Here is a 13,719-nt window from a genome sequence, read left to right as displayed (position 1 = left end):
TTCTTCGAAACTCCTCTCTCTTCTGAGGTAGATAAAGGATAGGTAAAAGGTGGAATTTTCTGGAAATGCATAGGTTCAGTGCAGCCCCGTGAGCCAGACGTGTGAGGGCTGGGGGCCAAACCCGTGCAGGCTCGGCAAACCAGAGCTTGACACGGAGGCACCCGCATTTCCCAGCAATTTCTTCAGGAGCTAAGCACGCATCTTGCAGATTTTGAGTCGGGTCTAGGTTGTGGTTTTCTCGTACTAGAGTAAAGCACTTTCCAGATCACTCCTCCTTCACTCACTACCCCTTGGCTCGCTCACGATCAAAAGTGAGGGCTGGGAGAACACTGGTCACAGAAGCAGGAGGAGCAGCATCCTGGCCTCCACTCAGCAGCCTAACGGGGCTGCAAGGAAACAAGACTCACCCCACGTCACCGCGAGCTCAAGAACGGAAGCCGGCGGCACTCACCAGGCAGGGAGAGTGTCGGCAACAAAGCGGCCCCCGCGGTTTGGCCACAAAGACAAAGGACTTCATTCATCATCCGTATTTATTAGGCGCCTGTTCCGTGCAAGGCACTGTGCTAGGCGCGGGGAAAGATACAAAGACAAATCCGACAGGACTGCCCTCAAAGAGCTTACAGTCTAGGAAAGGAGCACACAGTGTCTGGAGAAGATATTTTAGATGTAAATAACCTCCCCCCACCACCCACCCCACAAAAAGAAAAAAAAAAATAAGAAAGAACTTAAGTTTACTCGACTTGGCTTCATTTTCTTCTAGTTCAGCAGCTTGACATAAAAAGCATGTATCTGAAAGTCTTTTAAAATGCACACCTTTACTCGTAAACAAAATTCATCTTCATTAGAAAAAAAGGCTGTTTATTGCAATTACGAAAATCCTCAAACACATCTCCAGTATTTTCATGAATTTTTTTCTTACGAATCTGTAATTTGTAAACAATTTCCTAAATCGCTTCAAAACGTGCAACTTTTGAAAGAGACCTCTTTTAACCCACTGGCAGTCACACAGAACATACACGGGCTCTCTACTAAAAGCAAAGTGTCTGAAACAAATAGGTGTTGTTTTACTACCAAAGTTCACAGCTTACGGTTTTTCTCCCTACACTCATCTCACGTCAATTCAAAATGTTATAAAATAGCACCTCCAGTAACCTATACCTCAAAGACCCAAAGCTTTCAATCACGAAGCTTTAGATAGAATATTGGGGGGAAAATGTCTGATACAACCTTAAAGACCCATCTTCGTGCTATTACTTACTAAGCCGGCCAGACCCACCAAAGAACTGTAAAACAATTCCAAAATAGGAAATTTACAGTCACCCACTTTCCCATTACACCCTTAGGAATTTCTGAAGTGTCAGTTTTCTGTTATTTTCCTTTAAGCATCAAGAAACCAAATGTAATCAACTGGGGAAATAAAAAAGCACTGACAGAGCTTCTCCAGGCTAACCTGCTACAGAAAAGGACGATGTGAGCGAACTGCAAATTACTTGGCTTCTAACCAGAAATTCTTTTAGGTACGTTTCTTGCAATCGTTCTCCTTTCCCAAGATCCTCTCTGGACTCAGACATTTCTAACACTTAGGTTTCTGTTCAATCTGAAGCCTTGGACTTCGTAAGACTTCTTGAAAACACAGACACTAAGGTAGATGATATGCTGATCAAACTGAACACAAGGCCATCTGTTTTCATGAAGAATCACGGTCAACCAACAAAGCCGTGCGACCCAAAAATGAGTTCCTGAGACAGAGGTTTCTTATTCCCACGTTGGAGCATTCTTGTCCTGAGCAGTTGCCCGAAGTTCAGTAAAAACCAAAACCTAACCATTGTGCTACTGGGATCTTTCTGCTCCTCTTCCTCACCCAACTCCAAAGAAGCAGGCGAACGGTCAAATAAACTTCAACTCAAGTGAACTTCAACATTCATCTCCGGCAACCTAACACATGCGCCATCACAGAGGTGTAGGGAACCACCACACGGGCGCCTGCACCTGGTTGGAACCGCAGGCTTATTGTGGTGCCCGCCTTCACGGATGCACCCTGAGGTTCAGCCGAGACACCTACGGATACTACGCTTCCACGTGTAATATCTGTACAAACTATAGAAAGTTAAATTTTCTGGGTATAAAATCTAACAGAAATAAAGTCAAATGAGGAGGAACAGTTGTGTGTTGGTCTTCTGGTCGCCTTCTTGTCGTCACATTACTAAAGGGCTTTTCTGTTCAGTCTCTGCTGAACAGATAAAACGCATTTCAGACTCCTGTGGTTATAAAAGAACCACTGTTTAAGTTAAGGACTCTCCAACTCCGTCTTACAGATAAAGAAACCGAGACCCTGAACAGCTGAATGAAGAAGCTGGGGGCCACACCCACTCTGGTATTGGTGATCAGACACCTGCAACCTTTGACACAAACCACGGGATCACACACAGTGACCGCTAAAACCAATGTAAGGAAACGGGGAGGTGTTTCATAGGAGGTAAATGCAACAACTGTTAGCTGAAACCTATTCTTAGAAAACACTAGCCCTTTTTGGTTACTGCTGAGAGTGTAACTACAGTGTCTGGTCTTGCTTTTAAGGGTAATTGATTTGTACTTGATTCCTTGAGGACATTTATTTGTTCACAGTAAGAAAAAATCATGTTAAATATGGTCATATATTCAACCGTGTATTATTCTGCATTTAAATTATTTCTATATACATTTGGATTCTTCTTTTCACAAAGTAAAATTAATTTATGCAGAGAATGAAACGAGAGATCCTCTCTGTAGAAGTTGTTGGCAGCCTGAACATTAGTCACTTCCATACAGGATGGGAAACCGCTTTAAGGAGAGGCCGAAAGAGGGTCCAGGGTCACAGAAAACATAATGAAAATTGTAAGTGAATTCTGATTAGCCGGTAATCAGAGCTACAGGAGAAAGGACAGGCTTAGAGAATTAATCTGAGGGAACTTTTAACTCCCTTCCTTGCTAGGTAACCGCAAAGCAATTCAATAAACTTCCGGGTGTCAGTTTCTTCATCTGCAAAGACTTCACATTCGAACTACTTACCTCATTAGATTATCGAGGAGAACACATAGTAAAACATATGAGAGTGCTTCTAAGTGGAAAAGCACACCAACAAATACTGATTATTATTACCGCAATAATTATTAAAATGGGGACCTACAAAAAATTTTAAATAATTACCACTCAGTGGCACGAGGCATGCTCACGAAAATAAACTTAACTCAGAAGGTAAACCATGCAAACGTTCTCAACTTTCAATGGCAATGCTAAAAATTCACACAAAGATATAATACAAAGGAACAATTTTAGAGAAAGCACTGAGACACACATATTTGGTTGACTTAAGAGACTTTAAAGTGAGTTAGAATGATTTCCAGCTTATAAAGAGGTATTTAGTCTTTAAGTGGAGAAGGTTGCTCGTCACCTGTAAGAAAACCAAGCATCATGGGGCATTCCTAAGACAAATGGAACAAAATCCTGTCCCTCTTGGCTGTTTTATAAACCAGTGTCTCACAAATAACCATCTTAATGCTTCCAGTAATGAGACACACCCTCAAAGACAATGTCTGCTTCTGAATCACATCCGATGTGAACCTGCATGAATGCAAGGCATTCTCATAACTCCACAGGCGCCTAAAAGTTTTAATAACTCTTCATGCTCACTTTCTATTCCATAAAGAATCATGGACATACAGGGAATATCTCCAAGATAAATTTGTTACAAATCTTTATTATGTAGTTGTCTTATTTTTATAATACTCCACTCTGGTGGCCTTCTTTTGTGTGTGTTTTGTTTGTAAAATTGAGTCTAAATAGCACATTAACCTTTCAAATATGCCTTTTGATGTTAGTCTTATGCCCCCCCCAAAAAAAGTAACAACCAAAAAACAAATGAAGATACAAGGGAAGAGAAAAATGAGATATGATTAAGTATAAAAATATGTTGCTTCAAATTCAGAATAATTTAATAACTCTTCGTTATTTCATATGTATCTGGAAATGGGACAGATACATGACCTGATCCTGTCACAAGAGGTAGAATTCCAGCATTTGGTACAACGTTCCAAGACAGGGTTAAAGTGACATTCCTGTTTCCCCTATAAAAAGATATAATAATAAACGGATGTCAGCAGAAACATTTTTAGTTCAAAGAAAACATTTTAATTCAAGCACTGAGGCTCAAATACTATAGAACTAGCTATTTGTAACTGGAACCCTCATCTATCAACAGAAGTTTTCTCGTCTTCTGAAATCCCAGGGACCCGCATTCTATCTGCAGGCATCCCATGATGACCTACCTAAATTCACTCAGTTACAGTTATTAGAACCACCAGCCAAAAAGCTTAAATGAGTAAAACACAGAGAATATAAAGAGATTTGAGCTAGATGCCAGCAGGCAATGATTTGCAATCTAATTCTATCCTTATCTAGATTGTGAACACATCACAATTTCTCACGGCTGGCAATTTTTCGTCTGCAAAACCAGAGCTTTGGTTAAAACAGCTCTCCCCTAAAATCCTTTCCAATGTTTAGTCGCAGAGCTTAAGAGCTAAAAATGACCCCAAAAGACCAGCCATTCTAATTCCTTCACTGGGTGTGAAAGGAAACTGAGGTTCAGGGGAGTTCAGAGAAGCACAGCAAGAGCCCTCAGTGTCACCTCCTGGATGAATGCACTATTTCTCCCTTAAGCGTCCCCGAGAACTTCCCTCCCCATGTTCCCTAAGGAGCCCCCTGCCAACCACAGTCCTACCGCAGGTGGGACAGCCCAGACCCCCTGCGCACTTGGGACTAGAAGCATCTGAGGGCTTTCTGAGCGTGACTGGGGTTCACATACTGCAAGAAACTGTGTGCTTTTCCTAAACCCCAGTTACTATGACAGTATTTCTACCCAATCCTCTGGTTTGGATCCGTATACGTTTCTTCTTTCTCAACTGTCCTCTTTGTACCCTCTAATCTTTTTCTTTAAAATAAAAAATACATCGTTCTCTCCCCCACATAATTACAAGTAAAGAAGGACAAAGAATTGCTCACTTGAGGCCATTTCCATCGTCAAAGAAAAAATATTTTGTTTTCATATCTTTCAACAGCAGCTTTGGATTATCACCTCGCAGAACAATCTTGTCCCAAAGGACTACTTGGTTGAGAGCCTACATTAAAATGAAAATGAATTAGACAGCTCATCAGAAATTCATCTCTGTCACTTCAAATTCAAAGCAGTGCTAAGCAAATAGTTTAATTTATATTAATAATGCAACTTTTGAGGGAATTGCTAAAATCTTAAAGCACACAAAACAATAACAAGAGGATACACATAAGAAGTCGAGCTTTGCTGGGACAAAAGATGATCTCCCAGGAAATCACTGCTTTTGCTAAGGCAACTGTCATTTAGGGCCCCCACAGCTTACTCCGAGGGTGTAGACCTACTCGCTCTCCAGAGAGAGGCCCTTGGAGACACAGAAGGGATTATTAGAATCCCTGGAAGGAAAGCATTCTCGTAAATCACCTCTCCTGCCCAGCTCAGTGTGGACTCTGCATAGTGTCAGGGAAACTGAGGCAACTATTCCTGGTCCGTCACACCGTTAACAGGGGTCACTGCAGCCAGATTAGATCATGAGTATTTACGTATCTCCAAGGTCTTTAAATTATCGAAGAATCACTAAAGAAATGAAGCCTTCTAAATATTTTTCCCTTAAATTAACCATAGGCACATCATTGTTTCATTTATGGCAACATTCTAGAAGCCAATTCTTTGAAACCGCTATTTTGACATATCAAAAGCAAGTTCTGTTTGGAAAATGAGGGGCATAAAATGAAGACAAAACACATTTGTGATCACTACTAAATCCCAAGACATCTGTTCTTATAAAGCTATTATGCATTATTAGCCTGGGAGGCCAACTGCTAGCATGTGGGGACTGTGCTCACTAAAAAGGAATGTGGAAGTAATTTCTAAGAGGTTTCAAATCTTCACCATAAAACCGCGAAGATTAAACAGAAACATCGAGACTGAAGAACATACAAAGATATGCCGAAGTGAAATGACATCTTCTATACATTTATCCATTCACCAAAGCAATGATGTGTCAAAGTTCCAAGTTGTATTAACTTACTAGTCACACTGGGGTAAACCAGAATTATGAATATGATTTAGGTACACCTGTCGCCAAGGTGACACAGAAATTTGGATAATCTGTTGAGACCTGTAGAATAGTATGTGTGTATACAGTCATTACTCTTACCTTCAGAGTAAGTTTTTCTAAATGACCCTTCTAACATTTTGTTGATTCTCAAGGACAAGGACCAAAACTCCTCCAACCCAATAATCCAAGTGCCTAACAAATTTTGTGGTATAAAAGGTATGCTCAAAATAAATGTAAAATGAATTGAAATACTAAAAATTGCAGTTAACTAATCAAACCAATCAACAGATAAAGTTGATTAATTTTTCATCCCTTGAAAGGAAATATAGTCCAAATAACATACAGAAGTAGACTCATCTCTAAATACGAATTACCTCCAGACTGTATGGTAAGAAACACGAGAGTGACTTAGGTGAAATAACAAAGAAGCACATTTTAATTCCATGGATTTCACTTTTGTACTTTAATTCATTTATCACAATCATTCACTTGACACTTTCAGGGGATTTCTGTTTTAGTGACATTCCATACAAATATCTCAACCCTTACTCTTATCTGCAAAAAAAGCTCTAAATCAAAATGGACCGGTAAGTTTCAATCTACAAATTAACAATTTTAGTAGTGTTTTAACCTAATAGTTTAGTAGCTTTTCATTACAAAACTTCTGATAAAGTCTAGTTTATGATTAGAAAGACTACTTTTAAGTAAATAATTGGTGAATCCCATACAACTCCAAAGCAAAGGAAAATATTTCCCAGCAGACAAATGTTAACTGGAGAGATACGGCTTGGTAAGACTATCAAAATAGTTCACATGAGAAGAAAAATAGAAATATTTAGATGGATTTTAAACTAATCTGACATGATTCAAACATTTGTCACCTTTACAGTTTTTAATTCCATCCATGGGTAGTGAGAGCTGTAAACACAGCTCACAGAGTTTGCTGATTCACATACCTTTCTCCAGTCAAAGCTGCGGAAAGAAAACTTTGGCCTGAAGAGTGCGACACCCGAGCAGCAATGCCTCACCCCCATTTCCTCGTACACCCAGCATTCGGCAACATCCTTTCTGACCTTATCATTGGAAATGGTCTCCAAAGATTTTCGATCACAAATTATTTTGAGCACAAACCCCAAAAGATGCATTTTTATTTACAAATGACGTGCACAGTACACGTTACTACTTTCGGACGATATCATCACTGATAGTCAAGGCAAATTTGCATTTCAAATAGTATTCCTGACCAATGTTGAATTTTCTCAGCCAACTTTTTTATTAGATCTCAGCTCTCTCTTTTTTTAATCCACTGTGGCTAAGCAGCTCCAAAGAGAAAGAAACCCACCAGCTCTGCCCCTTTCCTGTTGCTTACATGTGGTTGAACCATTCGCATTTTCAACCTGTGATTCCTTTGCAGGAATCTTTTCAACCATTTTTTCCATTTTGTGAGGATTCGTTTATTTAAAAATAGGTAACATCAGAGGCACCTTGGCGGCTCAGTGGGTTAAGTGGCCAACTCTTGATCTTGGCTCAGGTCATGATCTCACGGTTCGTGGGCTCAAGCCCCATGTTGGGCTCTGTACTGATAGCATGGAGCTTGCTTGGGAGTCTCTCAGTCTCTCTCTCTCTCTTTCTCCCTCCCTCCCTCTTTCTGCTCCTCCCCTGCACGCTCTCTCTCAAAATAAAAGTAAACTTAAAAGAAATAGGTAATATCACCCACTTAATTGGATTATACTGCACAACCTTACAAAATGCTGAAAATGAATGAATGAAGAAATGCAGGCAGTGTGGTCAACCTCCTGCCCGCTGAATTCCTCCTCTTCCTCCAGGGACGCTGCATGTTGTAGGAGCCATGTAATCACCTGACTTAGGGACTGAGTGTGAATATTAACGTCAGCCCGTATTGCAAGTATTAGTAAAGCTTCTTTCCCTTTTATTTTAAACAGAAAAACATACAGATCAACTTCTTTCCAGTATGGCGCGTGAGGAGCTTGGAAGTGGCCACTCCATCCTAACAGCCAGTAAAAAGCTAATGAACTGAAAAACTGACAACTCTTCCTAGATCCGTAAGAGAGGAAAAAATAGCTCTGAACGGTTTTTCTTATGGATTGCCCCGTCTGCACCCCAATCAGGGGACAATACTAGAGAGCTACAGAAGCAGAAAAAAGACAGAGGCTACCAAAGGAGATGTTTTCTTAGTAGAATCACCTCTCCGGAGGCCTGTGATTTTTACCAAACTCCTCAGGTCAGATACTATGAATATATAAAATTTATATTCTTGGAGCACCTGGGTGGCTCAGTCAGTTGGGCGTCCCACTCTTGATTTCAGCTCAGGTCATGATCTCCCTTTTCACAGGATTCTAGGGATTCTCTCTCTCCTCTCTGCCCCTCTCCCATGTGCTCACGAGCACACACACTCTCTCTCTCAAAATAAATAAACATTTAAAATAAATTAATAAATAAATAAAATGAGGTTTTAATGATCTATTAACTAATGAGGTTTTAAAGACCTATTAAAACTTAGACATGTGTGTATATATATATATATACTTACATTATTTTTTGTTGAATATTCTGCTGATAAATAAAGAAACAATTGCTTAACATTCCAATCAAATATGTTCTCTAGATGTAAATAAATTAAGGAATATATAAATCATGAGGCAGCATACCACTTTTAAACCACTCTTGTTCATAATTATCCACAACAATACTAATACTAAAATAGAAAAAAAGGAGAGGTGGGCCAGAAACATAGTGAGACACTAATTTAGTAAAAGTACATGATATATATATATATACATACATATATATATATACACATACATATATATATACACATACATATATATATATACGTACATATATATATACATACATATATATATATATATACCATAAAATCTAGCTCATTTCAAAGAAAAATATATCAGCAAGATTATTAGCATTATCACCTCATACCTCTAGGCATTACTAGCTGAGATTCTTTGGTTAATAATAACAGAGCAATACAAAATTTAGCTTTCTGTGACATCGACTAAGTCTAAAAGAAAGAGGATTTAATCCTTCAAGCACTTTCGATTCCATGGATGTTCTAAAGGATAACCAGCCTCGCCATTTAAATTTACTGATAAGCAAACATGAACTAGCTCATGTTAATTACACGAAGTATAATAAATTGTCCACGTTGCTTTTGGACACATGCCAGCAGAGATCAAAATGTCTCAATCCATGAAGTGCTTGGTAAGAACATGCAGTTGAATACCAATTTGATTTCATCAGCCTATCAGAGTGAAGGAAAAAAAATTAATGAGGATTCAACACAAGAGCTGTGTCACTGGGAAATGAACGGAGTTAATGTTTGCATTTTTATTAAGTATTATATGTAAATGGTGAAGTCTTTTCATTATGTGCATTTTCATACCGACAGCAACACATCTATTTCATTCCACGTTTAGACATGTGTATCCGCTAAGAATCACACTACTGAAGAATGGAGAAGTCTGGGATAGCTCTTTAGAAGAAAGGGCACAATTTCAAGTTTAGCAGCAGCATTAAGAGAAACTGACTTAACTACAAATGAGACTGAGTATGTACAGTTGTTGAGAGATCAGGAAATTTCACTGTAATTCTCCAGGTACACAAAGCTACTACTTTCACAAGAGATCCAAGCTCCTTACTAGTTTTAAAATGACGTGAAGACTCAAAAGCAGACATACAAAGTTTACCATGGGACTGTTGTCACGGTGCACTCTATTTCCTGAAAAAGTGTCTAGAGAGCGAATTCTTAGTCTCTTTCTAAACTCAACATTTTATTTCTAAAAAGTCCAGTTAAAGTAATTCCATGGCAGTAAAGAGCCGTATCAGGTAAACTCTCCGGGAATGTTATCTGCTTCGACAGACAGGTGCTTTACCCAAGTTCAGACAGTGCCATCACCAGAACCAATTTTAATACTGAGGTCTTAAAGAGCCAGGTGACTGCACTGGAAGGGGCAGGGAACAATGCTACCAAGACCCTAGAAGATTGGATTGGCCAAAATGAACAGTTTCCAAAGGTAGAAACTCAAGATAAAGAGAAAATATTAAATCATCCTCATTTTAAATTAACTCCTTTAAATATTAAGGTTTTTCTGACTCCTATGATAAAAGTACTTATAAAAAAATGATAATGGCAAAATGCTCATACAGTTTACCAATGACCATTCTGATAATGATCTTCTAAACCTTAAGAGATGCCAATTCACTTTTTTAACCTAGGTTTCTCTCTGCTACTGTAAAATATGGATATTTTACTTGGGACTGTACATAAAATATTCCATCTACGTATATCTGCTATCGTAAAATATGGATCTATACTTGGGATTGTACGCGAAAGATTCCATCTACATAGGCTGAGCACTGGTAACATCTTTCTTTCTGTAATCCAAACAACCTGGTTTTTTCTTTCTGAAATAGATTCAAACTCTCTTACAGCTTTCAATCTAGTTAATGTTTCTGTAAACAATTTAACGTAGGTTCATAAAATGATAACTGAAGAATCCAAAAATAATTTTTTTCAAAGTGTGAACGAAAAGGTATGAAAACTCTTACTAATAGAAACATAGGTATGGAAACTAAAGGGTGCAGATGTTTATCTTGAGAAACTTAACAGGAAAAGACCATGGGGGAAGGGAAGGGGGGAAAAAAAGTTACAGAGAGGGAGGGAGGCAAACCATTAGAGACTCTTAAATACAGAGAACAAACTGAAGGTTGATGGGGGGTGGGGGAGAGGGGACAATGGGTGATGGGCATTGAGGAGGGCACTTGTTGGGATGAGCACTGGGTGGTGTATGGGAGCCAGTTTGAGAATAAATTATATTTTTAAAAAAAGAAACTAAAGTATGGCTAATTCAGGAGATAGTCAAAAATCACTAAGCAACATGTGTATCATTATACAACTATAGAGAAAGCAATAAAACATTTTCTTAAAGGATATCAGCCGTTATATCAAATGTAATGAATCCCAGATCACTTCTTTCTCTAGGTCCAGTGAAGTCTTCTACATTTTTTCTAAAAATAAAGACAAAAGTATTATCATCCTTGAAATACAACAGCACATACAATTCACATAATTCCATAAAGCTGGACGCACAGGTGGAACAGCAATCCCAGAGAGAAACAAGTAAAAATCAGAAAAACCTGTAAGTGTGAAAACAGGATAAAAATGTTAATCTGATGCAAAATGAGGTCTTTCGCTATATTCATATACCTTAACAAAGAATCCCTAGCGGGGTGTAAAAACTGCTCAAAATGTAAACACTTGCTGTAAAGCACTTTGATAGCATGGGTAGAAGGTTCCAGATGACTACAGGTGGTGTGGAAGAAGCTAAGATAAAGTGATAACCACTGTTGTTTATTGAGTGCTTATTATGTGTCTGGGCCAGGTGAAGAATGTATTTTCTTTACGATCTCAATCCTCGCGCAACAAGCCTACAAGTTGGGTATTATTTCCATTCTAGACAAAAGGAAATTAAGGTCCAGGACGGTACGAAACTTGCTCAAGATTAACACCAGCTAACAGTTCCTGTGTCTATTTGAATCTAAAACACAGTATCTAATAAACTGCAATAGAGAAAAAAAAAGGGGGTGGTGGCGGGGGGTGGAGTCGGCGATTAGAGGACTGGCTTGCCTGCCACTCCGACAAAGAAATCAAGGAAACTGACGTTGAAGAACGAGAGTGAACTTGATGCAAGATGGAACAGAGAAGAGGTGAGAACCAGGAGGGGAAAAAGCAACGTACCCAAGAAAAAAGTGCCAGAGAACCAACATTATGAAGGAAAAAAACCCAAAAGCATTCACGAAATGACAACGTCATTCTGGAATCCCATTTTTGGCATTTTCGCCGATTTATTCACGCGGCGGACTTAGACCATCTCCACCGCGCCGCATCGGGGAGCTGGCACCGCGACCGCGCTCGGCGCATCCCGACCCCTCCTGCCAACTTCAAAGCGGCAGCAGGCGTGCGCCGCCGGCAGAGGCAGGAAGGACAAAAGCGGCGGGGGGACGGCGGGCCGGCCCCGCGCGCTCACCAGCGGCGGGGCGGACCGCACCGGAGCCCCGGCGAGCGGGCGGCGCACCGGGCGGGCTGCGCGCGGCCGGCGGCGGCGCCGCCGCTCTGCTGGTGTGTTGCTCCCTCATTGGCCAGGCGTGGGCGGGGGGAAGTGAGGAACAGGAAGGAAGCAGAGGCACTGGCCTGAGTAACACTCAAAATTAAAATTTAAGAGCAAGCCCGGGAATTTGCGGCGGAGGGGTGGGAGCTCGACGGGAAGCCGGGAAGCCCGCGACGTCCACCCGGGCGTCCGCCCTCGGCGGCGACGGCCGCTCGGCAGCGGGGAGGGTGGGGGCGGCCCCGGGGCGGCGAGGACGCCCTGCCCCGCAGCGCCCCCCCGCCCCCGGCGCGGCGGCCCGGCCTCGACGCCCACCCCGGCCCGGTCCAGGCGCCCCGCCCCGCCGGCCGGGCCTCGGCCGCACTCACAGCATGATCCGCGAGACGTGCAGCCGCACCGGGACGCTCCGGTCTTTGAAGGCGGTGGTGATGAAGCAGCCGAAGGTGAGCGCCGCCATCACGCTCAGGGAGAAGGCGAACAGCGAGTTCGCCCGCGACAGCACCGTGTTCATCGCGACCGTCTGCCCCGAGCCCCGTTCCACACGCACACGGGGGACCCCGTTCCGGCCGCGGACCGGCTCCCTGCGATCCGCGCCGCCTGCGCCCGCGCGCGTTCCGGGAGCGCGCGCCGCCGCGGCCCCGCCTCCTTTCCGGTCCTCCGACGCGGGCGCGCGCGCGCCCGCCTCCCGGGACACACCCACCCTCGCGGCCTATCGCCTCCACCAATCAGCGACGAGCAAGGGTTTCGCCACGGAAGACCCGCCCCTTGTCCTGGCTTCCTCTCCTTTGGCCGCTAGGCTCGCCCACCCTTCTTTCCCGGTCCATCGATGAGGTGGTCAGAGTGCCGTATTTCATTAATTTGCGCTTGAAACCAGCAGCAGAACAAGTTCGGTTGGAGTGTGTTCTGAGGCTGCGCGTTGGAAGCAGCACTTTACAAAACTCTTACCCTTTGTCACATCGGGTCAAAGTTACAACAGTTTTTTGGAGGGTATGGGACAGAAAGAGTGGCCGCCCGGTTCCCCAAAGCAGTGTGCCTTTACTTTACTTTCCACGTCAAACCTCAGTCCAGTTCCCAGTAATGCTTTGCCTTACAACTGCAGCTAAAGCTATTTCTGACGGTTAAGAGCTGCTGCTACCAATTTTAAATATTTGCATTTTAACGTGACATTTCCCATAACTAAAAGAATAACCTCACGGGGTTCTTAAGATCAAAGGAGATAATTACTGTGGGATTGCCATACAGCACAATGTATAAATATTTTATTTTGCTTTTTAATTTATTTTTGAGAGAGGAGAAAGAGAGAGAGACAGAGACAGAGCACGAGCGGGGGAGGAGCAGAGGAGATAGATACAGAATCTGAAGGAGTCTCCAGGCTCCTAGCTGTCAGCACAGAGCCAGATGTGGGGCCCGAACCCACGAACTGCGGGATC

The 13,719-nt window shown here is 42.0% G+C and overlaps 1 protein-coding gene across 1 annotated transcript; it reads right to left on the bottom strand.

Annotated features, from left to right (window-relative positions):
* Positions 1–514: 514 nt before the first annotated feature.
* SPCS3 (signal peptidase complex subunit 3) lies at positions 515–12,935 on the bottom strand. Its single transcript, XM_086703133.1, has 5 exons — positions 12,658–12,935; positions 11,119–11,192; positions 8,698–8,774; positions 5,038–5,153; positions 515–4,103 (listed from the first exon to the last, which is right to left on the bottom strand). Exons 1-5 carry the CDS (start codon positions 12,798–12,800, stop codon positions 3,971–3,973), a joined length of 543 nt encoding a protein of 180 aa, XP_086559259.1. The 5' UTR covers positions 12,801–12,935; the 3' UTR covers positions 515–3,970.
* Between the last annotated feature and the right edge of the window lie 784 nt (positions 12,936–13,719).

The sequence above is a fragment of the Puma concolor genome, chromosome B1, assembly GCF_028749965.1.
Source record: "Puma concolor isolate L17-30 chromosome B1, mPumCon1.1.hap2, whole genome shotgun sequence".
Taxonomy (NCBI): domain Eukaryota; kingdom Metazoa; phylum Chordata; class Mammalia; order Carnivora; family Felidae; genus Puma; species Puma concolor.
Note: the sequence above shows the minus strand (reverse complement) of the source record. Positions and strands in the feature narration are given on the sequence as shown.

Bases quoted from the DNA above. Each gene is read 5' to 3' on its own strand.
- SPCS3 (XM_086703133.1), bottom strand. From the start codon at position 12,800: ATGAACACGGTGCTGTCGCGGGCGAACTCGCTGTTCGCCTTCTCCCTG. The intron at 5,154-8,697 runs GTAAGTATATAT...ATTTTAATGTAG, and splicing joins AATATTCAACAAAAAATAAT to GCTCTCAACCAAGTAGTCCT. The intron at 4,104-5,037 runs GTGAGCAATTCT...ATCTTTTTATAG, and splicing joins GACGATGGAAATGGCCTCAA to GGGAAACAGGAATGTCACTT.